Source organism: Arctopsyche grandis, chromosome 4 (assembly GCF_051622035.1).
Source record: "Arctopsyche grandis isolate Sample6627 chromosome 4, ASM5162203v2, whole genome shotgun sequence".
Lineage (NCBI taxonomy): Eukaryota > Metazoa > Arthropoda > Insecta > Trichoptera > Hydropsychidae > Arctopsyche > Arctopsyche grandis.
The window spans coordinates 34960904-34986638 of NC_135358.1; the positions used below are offsets into that span (position 1 = coordinate 34960904).

The 25735-nt window shown below is 32.8% G+C and overlaps 1 protein-coding gene across 1 annotated transcript in view; it reads right to left on the reverse strand.

The window, feature by feature from the left end:
• The window catches only part of CadN2 (Cadherin-N2), a 168152-nt gene extending 156943 nt beyond the window's left edge, over positions 1-11209 (reverse strand). Inside the window, exons 1-2 of the mRNA XM_077429427.1 lie at positions 11206-11209; positions 9412-9555 (exon numbers count right to left, since the gene is read on the reverse strand). Of these exons, the coding sequence (XP_077285553.1) occupies positions 9412-9555; positions 11206-11209 (148 nt within the window). The remainder of the gene's footprint in view (positions 1-9411; positions 9556-11205) is intronic.
• Positions 11210-25735: the final 14526 nt, after the last annotated feature.

Genomic DNA, 25735 nt, shown 5'->3' on the forward strand with positions numbered 1-25735 from the left:
ATGACGAACAGAATTCGTAATCACTGCCTAATACAATATATTGTAGAAATATTGCTTTCAAATTTGAATATATTTTCGTGTATACTCATCGAAAAGCAATTTTGTTTACACACTGAAAAAATTGGATTTTTCTGTTAAATTATAAAAGTCAATTCAAAAACAGAAATACCTACATATGTATGTACATACATATGAGATTTTAGAAGTTATATTTAGAAGTGGCAAAAGTTCACTTTTTTTCATTTCGAGAAATATTTCGCAAAACATTAACCATATTTAAAATTTCTGGTCGCCTGTAATACCATTATTCTGCTTTTCCGGACATATTGAATTAAAATTAGTGACATATCGAATTCTGGACATATCGAATTGACAGCAATTTGTGAATTAAGTCAAACAGGACTAGTGCTATTAGAAATAAAAATTATGTATATGAATATTTATATGAAACATAAATTTCCGTTCAATATGTTTATACCTATCTTTGGTACTATACTCTATCTTTATACCTATATTTGGTGCTATCTTATCAATTTCCGATAAATCATCACCAGTGATATCGTTGTTCTTCAGGTCATGTATGGACACTGCGGAATCCGTTCCCCAAAATTGTGAATTGGCCAATGTGGAAAATATTATCAAGAAATTTATAGCCGATGGCGAAAGAATAATAAAACATTTCCCATTATTTTTTGTAGACCTGGTACCAAAAGAAAACTGAAAAGAAGTATATGGTATTAAAGAACTTCTATGAACATATTGAGATATAATTTAATGTATATGAAATAAAACTCTCATATAATAAAGTTTGAATTTATGTAAAGGGATAAAAGACTATTTAAAAAGCGGTAAAGGCCACTCTCTTTCTTTCAATTATTAAATAAATAAATATAACGGCTCATATTTATATTATACTAGTGGTGCTACCCGGCTTCACTCGGTTCCACTTTTGACGATCTCTTCCGTTTTAGCACGGATATAATAATAGTAACTTGAAATAGAAATGCAGTCTAGTAGTGAGAACATCGTCGAACTATGAAAAAAATCTGCAATTGATTTTTAGTAAATTTATTTGAATCGAAAAAAATTAATATTATTTAACGACCGACCAATTACAAAACATCTTTAACAAATCCAGCCAATCAGAAAGGACTTTGACGATAGCCAATCTGAAACGAATTACAGACGCCGTTTGGTTTTATATATAAGATGTATCGATAGATATAGAGTTTAGTCAGAATGTTTTTAAATTAGCAGCATAGACTTCTTTATTCAGTTTTTTACAATTATATTTCACCATGACGCAATTAAGGGCATCTGAGCGACACCTTTGGTATTAAACTTGTAAATATATAAATTTGACATCATATTTGAAGTAGTGGTGACAAATAGTAGGTAGAATTGTTTCACCAATTTGATGAAGAACCATTTTAACAATGAAACTTTGATAGGAAACTATCGACTTGGAGTCACAATGTCTGACCAGCAGCACTGCACAAATACTCCGAATAAATTATCTTCAATGGAGGTCAACCTAGGGCTTGAACCCGATTGACTTGTTAGCATTAACCCAAACACCGAGCTATACTGCTGGTTAAGAGCCACCAAAAAATCCAAAGGAGACTATGTATATATGTATATGTATATACCGGTCAATCTATCGAGAGATAAATTCATTTATGAGAATCTTTTGTCGAATGAAAGTCTTTTCACAAATGCAATTTTGAGATTAAATTGATAAAAACGGCGCTTTCTACGTTTCACATTATATCGAAATCGAAATGGATAAAAAAGTATTGTCTAGCTACGAGCTAGGTTTTTGCACTCATCTAGACGATCGTATTGTGCTGTGAATAAAAGCATAATCATCCGGGCAACAAACTGCAAGTCACAGAAAACGGTTTTCCAGCAATTAATTGCTCAAAGAGTCAAAAAATTTACTGGGTGATAAACTTACAAATTGCCCGTCGATGGTAAAAAAAATTGATTGACCTTAGTTAGCGTTTGAAAGGAATCGGCGGCCATATACAAAAATTTTTCCGAAAACGTCCCACTTATAATTATTTTATTCAATTTAACCCGCCCGAGTAACGCCGGGCAATTCAGCTAGTACAAAATATAAATAAATTATGCCTGCAATATTAAAAAATCTAATGAGCGCTTGTTAGATACTTGCCAAAATGTTCACGACGGAAATTTTGCATTACTTTTGCATCGACCTAATGAATGAATGCTACGTCGAAAACGCAATTATAGCGTTTCAAAAGAGAATTTTTTTGAATTTTTCGCGTTGTAATAAAATTATGAGAGCAAATTACCTCAGGGAACTCGCTTTTCAATCTTAACTCACGCTTTAAAACGCACGGTACCCGGCAGAGATTACGCGACGAGAATATATAATATATAAAAAAATTATAATAAAATTTAAACTCCCTACAGGTTTCACTACAGGCTAGCGTACGCGGAGATAATTCTTTATCGAGTTTATTTATTGTTTTCGCTAGTGAAGTTTGTAAAACGACTCGTAAAAATCTGCTCCAGGCGTCGTCTCTTTAGACGGGAATTCCCGCCAACAATGGGAATTGTTGAAATAGTTGTCTGAAATATTTGTACTATTGTTAAAATACATCCACAGTTACAACATTGTACACATAAAGCTTCTCCAAATGGTCTACAAAGGTAAAACTTTGTTTTTTGTACAGCTTTATGCATAAATTAAATTGAAATGTATTATAATCTATTCTTATCGCGTATTATTTCTACCGAAATAGATACAAAAGTCTTATCTTTCGTTTTCAAACTCGACGAGTTCAATATTTAAAGTGCTATTTAGTAAATGAGAGATTTAAATCTTTGGTTTTATATTTAAGATGGATTGTTTGAATCATTTTACGTAGAGAATTTTGAGCTTTCATGCGATTTTACATAGCTATATTAATTTGAAAGCATCCAAAATTTATATGATTTTATTATTACTTGAAATTTTATTTTAATTTATATCATTATTGTAAAATTTCTGAATACGTTATGGTTATTAGAATTCTGAAAATAGAATTATCTCTCCAAAGTTGAGTATTGGATTTCAATCTCAGTCTTAACATATTTCAAAACCCTGTCATTTAATATTTGTAATGAAGCACTCGAAAATATCTACCATTGTTTGAGATAAAAGATTTCATAAAAGAGAGATCCCATCAATTGTTAAGTTGGATAACATTATCAAACACTCATTAAGAAACGTTCTATTCATATATGAAAGTAATATAATATGTACGTACATAATATTGTATGAAACATTATAATATACATGTCAGCAGTATGGCTCGGTGGTTGCGTTGACACTTAAATTACACATAAATTATTATAAAGTGTTCACATTGATACACTAGAAAAGGGGTAATTGGCTTAATTAAATGGATATTTTTTATTGTAATTCATCTATGCACATATAAAATATACGGCACCAATTTCACTTTGTGTTTTAGCGGTAGATAAGGTAGATTTTGACTGATTAAGACTCGATCAATGATCACGTTTTCACTATATAGAAAAATTGTGTGTTTTTTGTGTCTGTGTCTGAAACTTAGTATCGGTTACTGAATGGAATCTAATGGATACCATGTATTTTTTACAAACCTCCTTTACGTTTCACTTACCATTACAATTCAGGAAAATATTTGCTCTTATCCGATCGTTTTCATACTTTGCCATATTGCTCATTTTAGTCATCAATATAAGTAAATGGATCCTCCGCCATTACGATAGAGATAACATATCGTTTAAGACGCGTTTGAAGTTTGTAAATTTGAAATCTGGGCGACGTCTATGTAGTCTTTAGTTTTATACATAGATGGCGGTAGTAAAATAAAATTATTGGTATTTTTATTCAAAATAATAATTTATATATATTAATATTATATACAAAACTAAAAAAGAGGTTGAAGTTGACCGGAAATGGTACCTCCTCTTGTTCTATTTTTTTAAAGTTTTTGAACACAATTATCTCCCAAACCGCTAACCCAATCAGACTGAATTTTTAAACATGTAATAGAAATTATAAATTTTATACTGCAAATTTTTTTAATATTTTTATCTTAACCGGAAGTACTATATATCTACAGAATCAAGTTTTTAATGTTTTTCTCAGAAACCTTTTGGTTTCTTTAATTTAAATTTCATATCTAGTTTTTTTGTAGCGATATCGTCTTATAAGTATTTCATGTTAAATCTACCAGCAAATATAAAATTTTATTTGTATCACAATTTAAAATAATTTTTTGGTGATGCAATACTTTGTTATGCGGTAAGTTCCATAAACTCAACTTATATACATATACTAACCTCTGTATACAAGTTCTACTCTGTATAAAATCCTACTATTCAAGAAAAATTAATTTACATGAATCCAAGGGGTGACCGTCACCGCACCGAATGTTAAAAAGTCGAAAATGTTCGTTTACCATGCATACATATGAAAAACGGTTAGTATATATATCAGTGGCGTGCGGTAAAAGTCTCTCTCCCCCCGTCGTACATCCTCACTTAATTTGCGTGAGCAGGATACAACAGGAACAAGAGGAACAGGCTTTTCCTCCCTTATCCTGGGCGCGCACATTAAACAAGGCTAATTTCACCGCATCCCACTCATATATATTATATATACATAGTACTGTTTACCATGTACCCTTTTTTTTATCTTCCGACTTAAGATCTTTCAATTTTCGATCTTTGCCTTCCGATATTTGCTTTTTCGGGCTTTTCACTTTCGGTCCCGTGAGGTAGACCCGAATCCAAGATATACATATATATGTAGTTTCCTACTTACATATGTGTGTACATATATATTGTAGTTCAACTTCCGACACGACCTGAGAGGAATTCGTCGAAAACAATCGTAGACAAACACCGCACTAGGGTAGGTGCAAAGTTAAACACCGGTAAACTATTACATATGCACATACATTTATAACGCTAAGCCTAAGCTCAATCTGAATGTTGCCTTAGGAGTGTATAACTTGATTTCGACACGTGACAGTGACAGAGGACATCTCGTTTCCCGGCGTAAAGTGTTAATGGGTTGGCGCGAGAAGCAAATTAGGGTTGGCACGCCGCGATTTCGCGATTCGCAATACCGACGCTAAGTGGGCGCTGTCGAGACGACCATCTTGCAGGTAGGGATGCCAAAACGCGATATCATCCAGCAAATTTGATTAGACGTGAGAGGGCGGAATTAAATTCGTTTTGCCCTTCGCCAGCCAGGGTCGACGACGGTGTCGAATAACGAACGGTATTCGGAAGGGGCGCAAAAAGAACCGGATTGCTTACATCACATTAAAATATATACATACATACATATATGTATGTATATAGTGTACCCAAATTTATATATGCAATAAAGGACGACGCTAATTATGATAACGGCCTGTGCAAAAAAAAAAAAAAACATCGCAAAGAATCCTCCCTTTTGTTTAGAAAATTTATTCAGTCGCTTTCTTTTTAATTTAATTTCGGATAGCGTGTTTATCCAAAGTCTAATGGCGAAATACATTAATTTCCCTGACGGAGTGATTACTAATTGTGAAAAGAGGACTTTTACAGTCAACCGGTTGGTTTTTAAATATAATTTTTATGCTTCTTTATATGTATACAACATATATGTAAATATTCTTATGCTAATTCGCCTTTAAATCTCTCACGCATATGTGCATATAAAATTTGGACATAAATTATGACATTAACATTTCAAATTCGCCACGTTGTTTCACTACTTTTTTCTTTTGTTTCAAAACACGTTTATGCATATTCAAGACGACTTCCGCACAAAACGTATAATTAATGCAATAATCGCTGGCAAATCCCGGTTGAAAAATTTCATAACAAGTGGGCGTGAACGCTTCTCAAAATCGTTACGGAAAGATTTTCATTTAATTTTTCTTTTAATAAAAGAATAATGGAAAATTACGCATAATTACTTTAAAAATTATATACCTACTTTGGGCGTTAATTCGAGTATCAAATTGTCAAAAAAAAAAAACAGGACATTAATTACAGCTTTGAAATTTGAAACGAAATAAAAATAAACAAATCAAAATTATATAATACCTTAACTACAAAATTTATAATATTATAATATACTTTTGGCAAAAAAATATCATCTCATCCCAATGGTAATATGAACGCGGTTTTGTAAAAATTGAATATTAACGCAAAATTGTTCGTATTTTAATATTTTATCGAATCACAGATTTCACAACTAAAAATAATTTATAATACACCCATATATACTAACTTGAAAAAACAGCATGCCATAAATAATATTCCGTTTGTTACAGACATTAGCAATAAACTAACCAGTAGATTCTATGACAGAATCACTAATAACCATACTAACACACTTGTGAAGAGTCTCGGTGATTACAACAAAATGTCTATACCCTTCAGGTATAACACATAGATTACTTAAATACAATCTGCTTTAGGTCATCGACTTTAGAGGGTCTTTATTTATTATTATGTATTAGATGTATTATGAGCATTAATAAAAATTGTAAATAGGTTTTTGAGATCTATATCCTATTATGCTGTACATTAACATTAGAATAATACATATAATACTATGATTACTAACCAAATTAAATTAAATTGTAAAATAGAAAGTGATCAGTAGATCAGTAGCTATTAAAATATACATAAGATGTATTGTGAATATAATTTCGTAATAATAAAAAGCATTATGCATTAATAAATGAACATCAAACACCAGTCAGTCGTTATTTTGAAACCGATATCGAGTCGACAGCATTTAAAGTACATTATCGATCAACCGAAAAGCAAGTTTCGCCGAATCGAAATGAGGGGCTTAGTTTGTCGACAGGTTCATGATGTCTAAATGCGATGGCATAATTACGGGAGTTTTAACCCTCCTCCCTCTCGTATTTAACCAGCCAGCACTGGGGCGTGTGCGTGGAAGCTTTTGCGTTTAAGCATATGTAATTATAACGCACATATTTCACTCATTTAAATAAGCTTTGATAAAATATGACGTTGGTTTCAAAAGCCACTCGAAAATATATTATGTTATAAGAAGGACCTATTTTACAAACGTCGCTTTGAAGTCGACAATAGGCATCGGGACAAAAGGGCGAGTCTTAGGTATGTATGTAGGTGTATAAGTGTTTTTTTTTTCCTCTTGCATTGTGTTTGACTCGTTTTGAGTTTTTCGAAACGGATCGTATTTATATATACACATATACATACATATAGTATAAAAATCGGTGACCTGTTTTTGTTTACGATTAAAAAAACGCAAATAAATAAGGATTAAAAAAGGCACGCATGAATGAAGATTGTCTGACTTGATTAGGACGTCGCTACCCCCTTATAATTATCGTGTTTAATCTTGCCTTTTCAAAGTTAATTTATAGAGACGACTTTGTAAAGTCGTCTCCATTAATCGTGCTCGACAATTTGACATCGCATACATATACATAGATACATAGACGTGGTGTTAAATAAATAATCAAATTTGTTACACGCTAACGAAGAATGCAGAGTCGAAATAAGGTACGTCAGCTATTTAACATAGACTATTTCGAATGTACCAAAACTGTATAATATATTCATAAATGTATGCATTTTTATTAATATATACATAATATTATTACACTATCTTAAGTATGTCGTTTTATAAAATGCAAGCTATGTACATTTAAACACATTTCCGAGTTAGTACATAAATATTTGTGCTCGTATATGTTCAAGCAACAATCGCTCATGAGGGGTTAAACATTCGTGCACGCGAATTTTCGCAAAACTAACGGTAATTTGCTGGTATATGTACTTCAATTTTAAGACACATGCGAGTTGAAAAAATGCATAAATTCATTAAACTGTACAGCGAGTTTCTGTTATTAAATATAAATTTTGACTAATTCTATAGTTTTTGTAAGCATACATGTGTATATTTGTATTTAAATTAAAGCCCACTAACACTATGACGGCCGCTGACTCATATTTGTATCATGTTGGGTGCACAACGCTTATTGGCCGCTGACACATACATATGTACATATATGATGCAGTTGAAAGGCGTACATGCGTTAGGAATTAACATATCTGTATATAAGTGAATAAAAGAAAGAATACAATACAAAATCAAATTCAAAAAAATATATATATCACATATGTATTTTTGAAAGACGATCTGAAATAAAACAAGGTTTTCATACGTTTAATCTTGAAATCCATACCAAATTCTTATTATATTAAAGGTAAAAGTAAAGGTAAAATAATCTAAATTTTCAGGGCAATCGACTTGTAATAAGAATCTTGGAATTGTTGTAGTTTTTTTTTAGTTCTTAAAAGTAAAAAATATTCGTTTTTTAAAGGCAAAATATTAAAATAATTTTCATAATTCTTCTTATAAATACATGTGTCAAGAAAACGTCCTTGAAATATGAGTATTTTTCTGGACTCGGTTTCATTTATTTATATACATACATATATAAGATTATATGTATATAAGAAGATTTTAACTGTGTCAACGTAAAACTTTTGAAATTCAATCGACTGTAATTCTAAATTTCCACATCCACTGGAAAAATCATTGCAATGGTTTTTGCTAAAATTAACGACATTATTTTCATTCATATTTGAAAAACCTGCAAATTTCATAAAAGTCAGTAAACCTCTTATTAAATTGATCCAATGTTTGTTTTAAAAGCCATTCCTTTTACAAAGATATGTCGTATTAATACCCTTCCTCTCAATTAAAAATGTTTTCATTTCATACAAAGACTCAAAACCTAACAAAGACACATGCTTTGCTCAACCACCTTACTTCATTGTGACTCAGCAAATGTGTTTCAACCCTTTTTTTTTCTTCAAAATGCTTTACACATAACGGAGTTAATCTTGTTTATATTTTATTTCTAAATATAGAACTCATTATTATTTCAAAATTCACAATCATAATTGAGATCGACCAAACGTCGCTTCCGTTGGGAACCCTTGATTTAATGCAAATCAACCTGGATTCCGCACAATAAAACCAACTGATAGAATCATATTGGAAATGAATTAATTATTTCCGTTTTTGATTCTCAAAAAAATAAATAAACGAATTCCACCAACGCCGAAATTACAACGACCAATTTGAAACACAAAATAAAAATTGATTGGATTATCGGATTGCGATTGTCACTCGTAAAAAAACGAAACATTGTCACGAATTAAAATGAACTGAAGCGGCCCCAGTGCACGTTTGTGTAAATTTGTTGGATCGAGCTTTTAATCCCGTCCAACATTTATTATTGTATTTTTAATTTTCCAGGATTAACAGCCGATCTACATCTATTATATGTACACACACACACACATAAAAAAATATATCATTGTCATTTTTATACTCACTGTCATTATGACTGTTGGCGGTGACTGTGAGCACCGTATGCTGGATGTCTTCATTCTCGTCGACTTCTGCCTCGTAGAGGGCCTTGTCGAAGTACGGTGGACTCTCATTCTTGTCCGCAATGCCAGTCCTGATGAATTTGGTCACTGCAAAGCGAGAAAATTCTTCGGTTTATTCATATATGTAAGTGTGCAATAAAAAAATCAAAAGGGGAGAGAAGTGCGAGAGAGAGAGGGCAGCGATTTTGCGACGCAATTACAATTATCGTGGACGGTTTCGCTAAAAGGTTTTACGGGACTGTACGTGGACTCGCCGGCATTAAGGCTGCCGTCCTACAACTAAGTGGATTAAGTTTTTAAAGGGGCCATTACTTTTGGAAAAGTGAAAAAAAATAGAGCCAACCGAGAACTCGCTTTCTGCTTACGGTGCGAAATTAAATCTGTATAGAGGGTACGAGAGGGGGAGGAGGTCGGCAATTAAAAAGAAATATGTCAGAAAGACGGAGTTGGACTCGATGGACGTAACGTGTGCTTGACATTAAGGGATTCTAATTCTCGGGAAGAGGGATGGACGCCCGCCCTAATGACTTTCGCGTCTGCGAATTGAATGAGAATCGTAAGGGTGTGTGCGTGAGTTCATCAAACATTCAATGCTTTCTTTTCTGTAAAAATAGCAGAAGTGACCGGGTTTCTCGAAATATGTATGTACATATGTAAGTCTCGTAATACTAATGGTCGCAATACGTTCCGGAAATAGTGAATATATGGCATGTCCAGTGACGACCTTAATAAAAATAAAACATTTACGTATATAATCCTTAATGTGATAGATGAGCATTTGAACCTGTTTGATTGTCATGTTGATGAACTGGTCAGTTACATGAGATTCAACTCGAGTCTATTTGAATGAGATGAATGATTTCTAATTTGTTACTGTACTTGTTTATTTGTTCTTGGTTTTTTTTGTGAGACTGATTTAGGCAACCTGTCAAGTCACATTGGTCACTAATTTGTTATTGTTATTATTAATTTTTATTATAGTAATAAAATAGAAAATAGAATGAAATAAAATAAAATATTCATGAGATTCAACACGAGTCTGTTCTTATTTTATTGTAAGACTGGTATGACGTATTGGGGCAACCTGTCAGGTCATATTGGTCATTAATTTGTTATTGTTATTCTTTATTCATTGCTTGTGTATCAATTATAACAATAAAATAAAAAATAAATAATATACATTTTATTGCTTGCGATTTATACAAGTTGACAAATATATGAGATTTATACAAGTTAACATACATATGTTAACAAAATTATTATTTTACATATAAAAACTCCTCAAAATGTTATCACCTTACTCATCTTGAAATCCCACGATAAAAATCATTGAATACTTATGTAGATAATTTGCTAAATTTGTGAAATATTTCAATACTCAACAAGTTCATATATTAATTGCATTTACTTTTCCAGTTTCATGAATAAAGCAACAGGCTCGAACTTTTGATGAAATAGCCAATTTTGTGAATTCGGTGTATCGTATGAACGTACATATCATCATCATCATCATAATCTACAGCCATTCATCATCCACTGCTGGATGAAAGCCTCTCCAACACGCTCCCACTCGTCTTTTTTTTTGCATCTCTCATTCATCTCCCCTCACACATTTTCCTAATCTCGTCTACCCATCTACCCTACGGTCTTCCTTTTACCCTTTTGATTTTTTTCTTTTTCTCATTCTAGCACTTATTTTTTCCAGCTTTTGTGTATTATTCTAGCCACGTGGCTCACCCATTACCATTCACTCTATCCAATACCCTTGTCACACTTCTTACCCACGTATTCCGTTTCGTGTCTTTCTTCGTTATGCCAAGCATACAGCGTTCCATACTTATTTGAATGCATTGGATGCTGTGAGGCATCTTGGCGCTTTATTTCCAAAGTTCACATCCATTTTCCATCACCGGCAGAATCATCAGTGGCATTTATTTTATTTAAAAACATTCATTCGTCCAATTGCACTCCATCCTAATTTCATAAATCTCTTTATTCCTTCTTCTTTATTACCGGACACGTTTATTACTTCTCCTGAACGTACATATGTATATAAGAGCTTACAATCTTTATTTTAAACTGTAATAACTATTGTAATTAATATAATGGTTTTGAAAAATGTATGCCAGAAAGCTACGTAAACTAAAAATAATGTACATATGCTTGGAATAATATGTATATTAGATAACTAAAGGATTAAAATGTACATATGTATGTGCAGAGCACATACATATGTATATATATACACCAATTGTCAAAATATGTACTCGGAAAATGCTCGGAGAATAGAAGAATAGCAAACTTAAACCGTAAGTAAGCCGATTAGACTTTTAGCAGATAAACTGAAGAGAATTTCCAGAAAACGATAATCGAAAGCTGCTTAATATTATATATGTAGGTGAAAATGGAAAAGGTGTTGATACAACAGTGAATGTTGAAAGCTTGCTTATGATATCGAATAATCAATATAATACAGGCCGAGAGAAAACAAGCAGTTAGTCAGACCAAAATGATTTAGCGTTTCACTTGGGAACTGTAAGGACACGTCTCGAGTGGATGCCCTGCATATTATGCATGTACAGTTTACAGTAGACACTTTGCCGTAAGCTCAAAGTTTCAAAGTCTGGATTTTGTCATCAAGGATACAACAACCGGCCGGATATCCAATTTAAGTATTCTAGCACAAAACGGGAAGGACTAGAGTACGTTTGTGGAAGACGCTACGGGCACGATCCAACTCAAATTGCTCAGTTGAAAAAAATAACGCTGATTCAGTCGAAAAAGAATATGTTCTAAATAAATTTAAGAGACAGGATATAAAACATAAACGCTTAAAAAAATTTTAGCATCAATATTTTTGGGCTTTTCTCAAGATACATTAAAAATCAAATCCGCAATAAACTTTTTAGCTGAATTTGCCCTCACATTAAAAATATCAAAATCGCAATCAACAGAATTAATACATATTTATGGTGGAACTTGCACGACAGATAAATGAACTCCTTCCATAGCACTGTTCGACTTTTTTTTCAATAGAAAAAACTCAATATAAAAAAATATTAACAGTAGGGAAAAATCCCAAGTGAAAATACGTACTTTTGACTTTTGATTTGAACTGGACGATTACTTAGAGAGATTTGAAAGCTAAAAAGTACTACAAATGAAAGATAAAATATCCGACTATAGATTCCAATATTCATTTTGAACAGAAAATTGACATATTTTGAGACATTGACCGAACATCACCAAGATATAAAAAAATCGCGAGATTTTAAAAAACACATACATATATCTCCGAATCTCGAGCCAATCAACATTTTTCATTACCAGATTCGTGTTTACCGGGCATTGATACATAAGAAAAGTCATATCTCGTCTCTGAACCATTTTTTTGTGTCGAACAGTGTAATTAGAGCAGACATTGGGAATGTAAAGGAGTTTATTATATCTGGTCATTCTATTTGGTATTATTCGCAATGACATTTTGCTTAATAGTTTAAGACAGTCAATCGAACCATTTAGAGTATTTAAAACTGGTAAGACGTCAGCTATCTTCCTTTTTTTAGCAAGTAGAAGGAGATGCTGACAACTACAAGCATCTTCATAAGATGCATGATCTTAAAATCTTTTTTAAATTCGCTCCAATCTATTTCTTGAACCGGAGTACCCTGGGTACCAGAATTGTGACGAAAACTCAATGATACTCCACAATATATTATTTTATAAGATTTAATTCAATTGAAGTATTTGGAGATGCGAATTAAGAAACATCGAGTCTTTGACGCCCGAGTCACTACATTGTCGATGTATGTGTCTGATAAACGATAATTTTGAGTTAAGGGTGACTTCGAGATCTCTAATCTCTATCACTCTTAATAAACAATGTACTTCGAGCCTAAAAAAATCATTATTATATTTAGCTAACTAGTTTTTAAATACTTTCATATCAAACTTTGTTGCTGGCCTTGGATATGTGACTCCAAAGTCGACAGTTTGCTTTTAGAGTTTGCCAAAATTTGTCCATAAATGTCTCGATGTATGTAATTGGCGTTGAATAGTACTTGTGTATAATGTTGAATATAGATGTCGTGTTAATAAAAATAGGTGTACACCTGTATACATAAATAAAATAAACATCGTCTGCAAATAACAAGAACCTAACATTTTTAAAACAATTTTAAATGTCAAATATTAAGATATTGAATAGTAAGGGTCCCAAAAGGAAGCCTTGCGGAAGGGATGTTCATCCAGCTAGGTGTGAATCCGTATAGCAGTATAACCTGAGACCGACCTCTAACCTGAACCATGTACACCTATCCAGAAAAGTTCCTCAAGGAGAATATTGTAATCAATTCTATCAAAAGCTTTATTTCTGTATATAGGTAGATAGTATCAGCTTGAAAATGACCGTTTATGGTATTGGTGTTGAAGTCATTAAATAATAGTGAATTAGTTGTAAATGAACGCCCTTTCGGATAAAGGATGCTGATGAATCTGTGTGACAGCTGGAAATAATTGATCATATACTATTTAATAATTTCTTAATAGGTCTGTTTTACGTTTGTCCTCTTCAAATCTACAATTTTCAATATAAAATCGTAAAATTTTCAATACATTTTATTATAAGTTGGACGTCTTTTTTTTTTACTTTTATACTTCCGAGTAATGCTTGTCAGCACTAGTCATCACCGGGAACTTTTTTTATTTTTGAAAAAACAATGCATTGTCGGTTTCGTTGAATATTCACGAGAATATTTCAGATCGTTTAGAAACGTTCGTTTTATTTTTAAGATTCTTATTGTTAGTCCTCATCAGGGAGTAATTGAAAAAGCAGGCGGAATGCTTAGCGAACGGACAAAAGATTATCAAAGGAAAATTACAACAAATGAAGTTTGAATCGAGAATTCAGGACACCCCTGAAACACATTATTATTAATTAACAGAGCGATTGCAACCGAAGTGAACGACCACGCGTGATTTATACGAGGTGACAAATTCCACGCCATTTTCCCGGGATTAATTTCGCGTGCCATCTGAATCCTCTTAAATTATTCCAGATGAGTGATGTTGGCGCCGCGGTTTCTTGCCGAGAGCAAAAAGATGTTGCGTCTCGGAGACGACAATCGGATAAAGAGAGACGAGATGGGGGAGTCTTTATGTTTTCGGTTGCCGGCAACACGAAGAGTTCACTTTGGCCAAACCACCGCGATATTTAAGCCGACGGGTGGTTCATAGGGGGTGGGTTTCCGCTCGATTTCACCCTTAGCAGTTCAACACTGCCACGGGATACGGTTGTCCTGCGATGATAAACACTGCACGGCCATGGCTCATTGACCTTAATCGTTCATCATGGAGAAAATATTTCGACACTGCCCAATATCTCGGCTAGGGATCAAAAGAATTCTGAGCAGAGTGGCTTGCTGATGAAAGTATTCCGTTTTAACAGACATCCCTCCCCCCCCCCCATGAATTCTCTGTTGGACCAATGATGTAATTTAATATCACAGAAAACATCAATAGAAATCAAAATTAACCGAGCACCGGAATATTTCAAAATTGTTCAACAACGACTTTCACGAATTAAATTGTAATAAAACACCCTTTACAAAGACCGTCAATTCAAGACGATCTTTTATATAAAATCTACTATCAAATTTCAAGTTCGGCTATTCAAAAGATGGTAATTACTTATTTAGCGAAAATGATTTGAATAATTACAGATTCTATTTAGGGCTACTACTTACATACATACATATACCAATCTCCGTCGGGTTGAGGCATATTTCGCCGAAAAATAAAATTTATCTCGGAAACATGTTTTGTAATCTGTTGGAAAGGCCATAAGTAGTAGTTGTAGTAGTAGTAGTAGTAGTAGTAGTAGCCATAAGTAGTTGTAAGAAGTAGTTTAAATATCGAACTTAAATGATCCCAAAATGAATATCACACCTGCTGACGGAGAATTTATCCGATGACCTTAACATCGAAAGGCATTAAATAACTAGAATATGTAAGATGATATACGCTAAAAAGAAGATTGTACCACTCCAGTATAGAGGTGATAAGACAATTATTTCTGTCCATATGTACTAGTCTCTGTACTGAAGAACTATGAATAAAATACGAGAAGAAGAGAAAATGTAGAGGATAAAAGTACAATACAGCAAATGCTACCAAGGGGTTGCAGCGCGTCGCATATATTCGTGGAAGGGAACGTATGTATGTACATACATACCTCACCTTGAGGCTATTCTCAGGATGAGAGTGGCCTCTCTACATTATCGGGTCTCTGTATCGTCAAATTTTATTCTCGCTGCCACGACTACTCATTCCCATTCATCACTGTATATACGTATGTATATTCGATGGAGAGAACTGCTACACCGACCACCATACATAACACTGAGTAACATAAAAAAATTCATTACTAAATTTGACTCATTGCATTGATTTTTGTTGATTTGCTCCCGTTTCAGAGATATGAGCGTTTTAAAAAAGCGGGGAATTTCTATAGAATTTTTATAGATAAATTGCTGTGCTAAAAATGAGTATGTAGTGGAAGAAAAATTATTTTTTTATGATTCGAGTGGTAAATTATTTTAAACACATCTAAAAAATGCTGTTGTATAGGATGATGCAAGTGTGAGATGAAGAATGGAGAGCGCATCACTCCATCTCACTCGTTTACTCACAGGCACCTGGCCTAAAATATTTCCTATTGTAATTTAAAACCATTTATCGCTTGAATTAGTACAATCAGATAAAATAAAATAAAATATTGTGATTAAAAACAACCCTTATAAACGTGTATAAAATATATTTTTGACTTTTAAAATTAAGTATATAACTAATTATACGAATTTTAGAGCGATAAAAAATCACAAGCAATAAAAAAAATCTGACTATTGATTCTAATACTCATTTTTGCTACAGCAATATTAGATTTAGAATCAAAGACTGCAAAAACCGTTAATCTGTAAAAATTGCATTTAAACGTGAGAAAGCCAACAAAAATTATTGTCATATTCCAGTTTAGTGGGTCAATTATTTGCAGAAGATGTTTTTTAAATTTTGACGGTTCTAAATGTCCATTACTCCTCACAACTCATAACTTATCGCAATGTAGATACATACATATGTATATACATACATACATACAAAGATACGCTTAGAAATGAAACCAAAAAGTCTAATATTTGAAATACATTGAACTAAAAGTTTACAATTAATTTTGTCATTAGTCCAAAGTGCGTTTTCACTTAATTTTATATAATATAATATTTAATGCGCCTGACGAAAAAGTAGGTACATTAAATTTCAACGTCATCAAGATAAACCGCGAAAAAAAGCACACTTTCATTAATCATGAACCGTTATACGATAAATTAACAGCGAAATTCATTTATATGTAGATTTACATTGTTAACTTTGAAATGGAGCTGAAATGTGCTCGCCGCTACTGAAAAATTTATCCGTTCGTATGCCAAGCGCAAGATACGACCCGGCTTTCCATCTGAAACAAAAGGTTTTCTTTTTAATTTCCATGCGCTCGCATGAAAATGTTTTCCCCGTACATTGCTTATTCATACGGAAGCAATGATTTAATTTATCTGAAATAATTGAATTGTCTGCGAGAACATGCTATTTCCATTCTTGCATTCTGAATTAGGCATGTACATAAATATCGACAAACAAATATTTATCGTATGTATGTATGTACATCGGTAGAGCAATTCGAAATAGTCGTGGGTATATTAGTTGAAATACGTTCGTACACGACTGCTTGTGCTATATTTTTAAATTCTGTCGAGTGAATAAAATTGCATAAAATATAATATATATATACATACATACATTTAGTGCTTTAAAGTGTAGAGTATCTGTATGCGAAAGAGCTCGTAAATAAAGGTATATAGTCCGTTTCCTTTTTCGCTACACTCCGATTGCTCCTATTATGTGCTGAATTGCTTCAGCTATTGCATTCCAAATATACCTAGATACATTTAAGAGTATATAAATATTATTTGAATTCGAACAAATAATTTTAAATTAATTTTAAGCACATAAAAACATTTCACGAAAATAGCACGCATTAAATTTAAGGTACATACGTTTATATGTACATATATATAACAGATCCTCATATCTACTTTTTTTTTAAATAATTTATTTTTTAAACACACAATAAGATTTTTATTGTGTGTTTAAAATTTATTGCTTAATTAAATGGTTTCCGCCATATTAATATAAATTTTCCAATCCAGAACCATCAAATTAGGAATACGATCTCACCGTACTCTAAGTTTTTCCACGTACCTACATATGTTTATCTACCCGGTAATTCGACTACTATTAAATAAAAGAAAAGTGCATAAGTACTGGTGATATAACCATAACTAAAATATTACATACAAGATTTGCCTCCTACACAAACTTTTAATTATTGAAAAGGTTACACATAAAAATTTGAATGAACGAATATTTAACCACGACCATTTTTTCTTTACTTAAATTCACCTCCGTATGAGTAATTAAAGGAGCGGAAAAATACTATAAACTTTCCGTAAAACGGGCAACATTTTCGAAAGGGGTTAATTAATTGAGCTTCAACCGAGCTAGCTTCCCAGTTTAAGTATTCAAATGGGAAATGTGACGTATGAAAAGACATTAAACGAATCAAATGTCAGAAACAGCTTCTAAACTACGCTTATATATATATATATATATATATATATATATATATATATATATATATATATATATATATATATATATATATATATATATGTATATAACATATTATGGCCATCATTAATACAGATGAAGCCCGCAACAGTGACGAAGTAGAAATAAGAAAATTAAATAAAACACCGAGTACTTTGAGGTTGAAGCTAGATAAGGAAAATTCGGGGCAAGTGCCCCAGAGACCTGCAAACACCGCAAACAGTGAAGCAAGGAAAGTTATGTGGTTTCGCGTACTACAAATTTTACCGGAAACCGTTCTCGCTCTCTCACTGAGCCTTTAAATTAAGTATTTATTCAATGTGAAAATTGCGAAATTTCCTCAACAGTATGACTGGTTGCGTGAATTAAGTTCGTTAAGCGCCACACACGAGTATGTTTATATGTATATACATATGTATGTACATGATACTTGTTTGGATGTTGTGTATTTTTAATTAATTTTCGATGGCGCCATACGTTGACATAGTTCAAGCGAGTTTTCCCGAGGCCATGTAAATCCTGGATATCTCGTCGCACTCCTCCCAGGAGCTCTAATGTCTAAAGGTCGATAGAAATATGTAAATTTGGTATGTGGCCAAAGTTTGGAGCACTTGACTCAACTTAACGCGCCAGTATCGATAAAAACTTTTTCCTCTAGCACCGCATTATTTACTGTGCAAATAGAATACGTGTATATTCCACGTCATTACGCACACGACTTCTTTTACACTTCTTTTCTCTTTACCGTATGAAGGGAAGAAGAAAAAAAACAAACTTTTTTGGCACCTCTCTATCTCGAAGTTAGCATGGACGCGTGGGAAATTTATATAAGGATTTTTTCCAAGTTTTGTGTGGGAAAAACTATAACTCCGTCATAAAAATCGACACGATATACACCAATTTATATGCATCGTATTATTAAGCAACGGTCTGTTTAAATAAACGATCTTACTTTATCGTTTCGAAAAAAGCGTCTACACATGAAAAAAAACTATGAAATTGTTCATGTTAAATAATACCTACATATTATGTATATGTGTGTACATAAGAACTATTATCTTTTTTTGTAGAAAATTGGAAAAAATAATCCAAACAACGTTTATTTACTAAGCCTTCTAGGAAAAGTCTTACAGTATAATCATTTTTGGGAAATCAATTAAATATAAAATTTTTATAAACCTCTATGCGTGATGTTTGTTTTCTTCGAAATACTTGATATAAAATAAAAAAAATTTTTATAAACCCTTTTGAAATATATTTTTGAATTATAATATACATAATAGAAAGCAACCGTAGATACAATTTTGCAATATTTGTATAATAAAAAAGCGAAAGCAACTTGATATGAAGCTTGTAAAAAACAAACACACACACTTTCAACATACAAAAAAACACTTTCAATATACAAAATTTTACAATTTCAATAATCAAAAGGTAAAAAAACTTCCATATTCATATTCAAGAGAGAAAATTTCCAAAAGTATTTCAGTATTTTATTCAAGTTAATTTTATACATTTTCAGTATTTGAATTGAAATCCCTCCAATATTTGCCTGGAATATATTACCAAACATTAGGGACCAATAATGGAAAAAGCTTCAATATTGTTTTATGAGTGTTGACTTTTGTCATCTGAATAACTTTAAAGAAAAATAGACCCTTTTAATGGTTTTCTGCGTTGGATTAAATTTTTTATTCAATTTAAAAATATCATATTAAAACAAAAAAATATTTATATTTACATACATATGTATATGAAATGAAAATGTCCTTTTATTTTCATTGAAAAAAAGTCACAATTAATTCAAAACACACTCGGAATAGTTCAAAAGTAGGTACATTTCATTCGTCGGTCACAGGCAGTCGTGGCAACGAATCCGGCCGACGAATCGGCAAATTTACTTGGAACGAACTTTGCCACGATAAATTTGTCGATTTTTATAGCGGATCGGTTAAATTCGAAACGTGTCTTTGACGGTAAAAGCTTCCTTTCTTTGACTATCTATAAATGCTCCGTATACTTGTACGACGTCTTAAGCAGGAAAGGAGAAAGCGGTGCTTTTAGGAAACGCACGTCCGCAGCAGGCTAAAGTGCGCACTCTTTTTTTTTTTAATCCAACGTTGGAAATATTTCTCCGATGTAGCAACAAAAAAAGATATATCGTTAAGAGACCTTTTATTCCGGGGGGCATCTGTCTTTCGGCAAACAAGGAAAAAGCATGTGCGAGGTCAAGTGACGACCCATAGGGCATTTCTTGGACTCATTTCATTACGCAGACGCACGCGCAAATATCAAAAAGGAAAACATAATTTCACGTGCCATGAATTGGACCAAAATTCGAAAAGTCAACTGCTAAATGAAAGGGCTCTCGCCCGAGCAATTTATGATATTTAATACCGAGCTATTAGTCAGGGAAATTTTCGACATGCACGAATAATAATTTCATAATGAGTGTACGCTCGCCTTTACACTATTTGCACGTTGGATTATTTATTATTTCACCGACGTTCGAAATGTGTTTTACGAGCTTACATATTTTGTACAAAACCTCAGAACACGTTAAGCTATGTCAAACTTTGTATTATAATATGTTTAACACAAGCAACGGTAAACATTATTTTCAACCAATAGGTACCTCTTATAAAGTAATGTACATACATATATGTATATTACATATATCGAAACAAATTAACAAATTAAATACATATACATGAGTGCTTTTAATTTTTAATTACAAATAGCGGTGTTTTGATCTTAAGAATGCGTATTTCATTAATCCTACTAGGTGGGCTTAAAATATAATATACATATGTATAGGAAGCAAATATGTATAGGTACGTTTATATATGTTGAAACTTCATTAGTAACTAATAACCAGAGATCGACGGACAAATTTTGTGGCCTTTACCCACAAAAAATGGTTCACAATTGTCAATTCCTTTTTTGTGGGCAAAAGAAACTTGTCCGCCGATCTCTGCTAATGAGCAACAAAAAAACACCAGAGTGAAAACTAAAAAATCTTTACTAAATTTAGCCCATTAAATTTGATTATGATAATGATTTTTTTATTATTTTGCTCTTGTTTATAAGACATGGTCGTTTAAAAAAAATGCGCAATTTTTATTAATTTTTTTTGGCTTTTGCGATATATAATTCAAAATTTTGTATTTCTGTGCTCAAAATGAGCATTGAAACCAATAGTCAGATGTTTTTTTCCACTGATTTGAATTTGTATTGCTTTAAAATATTTATAATTTATTATCTAGCAAATTTCAAAGTCGAAAATTTATATATTTTTTTACAATTTATTTGTTTAGTTTTATATTTCACTGCGATAATAAGGTTTGGCTATTTATCGCAATATTATTTTTATCTGAGCAGTTAGAGCTAATTTGAGCGGTGAATGATTAATCGCTCATATCTCATAAACGAGAGCATATCAACAAAAATCATTGTCATATTCGAATCCATTGGGTCAAACTTAGTGATAACTGATAGCGCTTCGCTCAGATAGTTTATTTTGTGCTCACTGTAATTTACAAACACTTGATAGTTATCATAATCAGTTACTATAAATATTTTTAAATTAAAACATGCGTTTGATTTAAGAAAAACTTTATATGAACATTAAATTTGAACTTTTCCATTATATGAACATTAAATCTTTTATATTAAGCACGCAACTAAGCATCCGGTTCAGCATCACGTACCATCTCGCCAGTCTTCACCATATAATAAAATAAAATACTCCTTTTCGCCCGCAATCGCCCAAAATATATTAAAAATATATCCAGCCGCCTGCCTTGTTGTCCTCCAGTGATTATTGGCATATGCTACCGTCCCAAGCACGAAATAATTCAAATTTAACGCTCCTATATGGATAACGCGCGGCAGTTTGGCTCGCCCCAGGGCGGCCGATCACGAGGGGGGCGGCTCTCACATTCCAATATCGCTCTCCGGCACGCGCCACGCAAACATGTGATAAAAAATGGAGATATTATCGAATTTTCTCGTTACACTCCCACCCCATCCCACACTCAACAATGCCGCCTATTTTGCAAGCGATTATGCAAAAAGCGGAAAAATGACGCATAGCTCAAGGTATAAACTAATATCCGGCGGTGGCTCTATAAATCAGAGGAAACCAGACCCCCTACCCGGTTCTCAGTCTCTCTCTCACCCCTCTCCCCTGGAGCATTGATCGATAGCGCGTGCTTCGGATGGTTCTCTTTTTTTATTTTATCTTTACACACAACGTGGAGGTCCCGAAAAAGATTTCACCCATTTCCCGGAGGCGACCTATCTGGTTTACATACACGGACCCGGACACGGGAACCGGAACCAGTCACTTCTGGCGGTGATAAATGACCCAGGGGTCGCTTCGACCCCGACCCGTCTTATTGTGTTCGATGTGCGTCACAAAAGTCTATTCCTCGCGGTATGTATAAAACGTAATTAGCTTCGAGATTACCTATCGACTTTTAAATGCAATCAACAGTGGTTCTTATCCTTTTTGGGCTTGCAGTTTTAAATGTATGAAATATATTTATTTATTCAAATAGCAAAACTGCTAATACATATAACACAAAATAACAACAAAAAATTATAAATCATCTTCCACAAAGGTATCCATTAACACACCCTTCAAGAAAGCAGCAATGTTATAAGAACTTCTAATGCCTTCAGGAAGGGCATTATACATTTGAACACCTCGTGAAAAACACCTCCTGCAGTTTTAGCTTTCTTAACTCTACCTACAATTAATTTATTCCTATTTCTCGTTTTATAATTATGTATATCTCTATTCCAAACTATATGATTATTAAAATATTTGGGTAATAGATTCTTATCTAGCTTATATATAAACTTTAAAGTGCTTACTTTAAGACTATTTCTAATGTCCAACCATTTCAATTCATCTAACATACTTCTTACATTCTTACGTTTCCTCACATTCAAAATTTGTTTATGTTTATATGTCGAGCTCACGAGCTCACCCTCCAACCATACCCCCCCCCCCTTCAAGTTGCGAAAATTATAGTAAAACTAGTGGTTTCACCCGGCTTCACTTGGTATTTGTACATAATATAAACCGCTTAAACATAGCTAATTTAAATTAGTAAACATTTCATTTAGAAAATACGACAGCCAATACAGAAATTGCACGCAAAGAATGGTTTTTTAATATATGTATAAGGGAACTATCCTGATCCAGAACTGAAAAAGGAGTCCGGATCCGAAACTGAAAAAATATAGGGATCCGGAACTGAAACACGAATCGGGATCCGGGAATGGAAAAAAGGAATAGGGATCTGGATATGAAACAGTAATCGGGATCCGGAACTGAAACAGGAGTCTGGTTCCATGAACTGAAAAAGGAATCTGAATCCGGAACTGAAAACGGATTCGAAATCGAAAGCGATATCGATATCGTCGTCATAGAAAATTATATTTTTTCGATAACGTCACGAATTCTACGAACTAAAACTTACATACATATATACATATATGTACATACATACAAAGCCTCTTTCGAAATTATATAATAGAAGATAAGAATTTTCAAATTAATTAGAATAAAAAACTCAATGTACACTTCAATATGGTAATTAGCATATACATAAATCTAAAATAAAAAAATTTCCTACATAACTCGATTACAAATCCTTTTAAATTTGTAAGTAAATATACATACATATTTATTATATGTAGGTTCAAACATCAATTTAGTATTATACAAATTTTAATCATTTTTGAGTGAATATTTAATAAAAATGTACATTATTTATGATTTCATCCATAAGCTCTGTGTATGTATATATGTCGAGTTTACTTACATATATTTTTCTACTTTTCATGAGTTTCCCTATAAACTGAAAATTTCGTCTCAGGTGAAAGTTTTTCTACTAAGTTACAACGCTTTCCACATAAATTTCATTGCTTTTTTTTGTTCTTTACTAAGGTGCAATACAAATTGAATTGCTCTGCGTTGCTCGGGAGGTTGAAAATGAAAAAAAAAACTTTTTCAGAAACAGTCTGTGGTCTTAGTTATAGTACCACGAGCTAGTACAATAAATTTAATGATTCTAAATTGAAAACTGAATTCATCATCATCGTCATTCAGCATAGAGCAATGGTTAGCATGTAATACTTTCAATTGTGTGGTTATGGGTTCTATCTCTGGTGTGTGCTACTGGCCGGACCTAGGATATGTGACTCCAAGGTCGATTGTTTCCTATCAGTGTTTGCAAATATATCTGATTTCATTGAAACCCTGCAACCCTGTCCTATCTCTCGCGAAAATTCGAGTTATTCAGCATCTTGATTTTCACTGATTTTTATAAATTCTGCAAATTTGTCCATATACATACATATGTCGTGTTCAATTAAAACAAATGGATAACCTGTATATAATTAATAATTCGTAATCTGTATAGAACAGTCGTCGCGTTAAAGCGATATCTTAGACGAGTTTGCATGATTGATTGAATAAATTAATAAAAATAACTCGCCATCCACTGTTAGATGAAGGGCTCTTCAACACATTTCCATTTGTCTCTGTTTTGAGCAACTCTCATACATCTCATCCCACTTTTTTTTTATTGCATCCACCCATCTCCCCTGTGGTCTTTCTTGTGCTTTTTACAGGTCTCTCGGGTATCATTTAAGTACTTATTTCATCCATCTATCGCTTGGTCTTCTAGCTATATACATTTGCCATTTCAATATATTTACTCTCCCCATTATTTCAACTATCCTTGCCATACTTCTCACGTATTCCGTTTTCCATTTCTCCTATTTATGTAGAGAATAAAAGTTCAATACTTATTTGAATGCATTGGATTTTATACAGCAGTGTGGCATTCAATTCCCAAGTTTCACACCTGCACTCCATCCTAATTTCATACGTCTCTTTATTTCCTAACATATATGTACTATCAGACATGTCAATGATTTCACATTTTCACCTTTGTACATATTTATATAATAAAGTGGATAAATGATTTTTTAGGACTGATTTCGGTAAGAGCAAAATCTTAAAGTCAAATTTTCCAATGAAACCAAAACTTCATATATTGATATAGAATAAAGCAAAATTTCTACCTAATTTAATTTTTGTCTCCTGATCTTAAGGGATTCACGTAAAGTAATCTTTCCGAACGAAATTCATCGATATTTTATTCTGCTAAAACATTCAAAATTCATAACCACTTTGGACCTTTGATCGTTGTACATTGTTCTGGTCTTTGAATTGAAACTCGGGGAAAACTTCGGCCGATTTCTTTTTAATATCGAAAATACTCTCTCATTAAACGGCGACATGAAAGGAAAACGAGCCAAGTTTGTCGCTACATATACACTCAGACACACACATATATCAAACAAATTTCTGCTACACGAAATATTTACACCCCTCATAGATACTTCGAGAACGTACATATATACATACATACATACATATATAACAGGTGTTTGTATTAAATTGTGAGTACACGTGTAGTCACACTTAAATCATGAACACGGCAAAACCGCCATGCAGCACAGC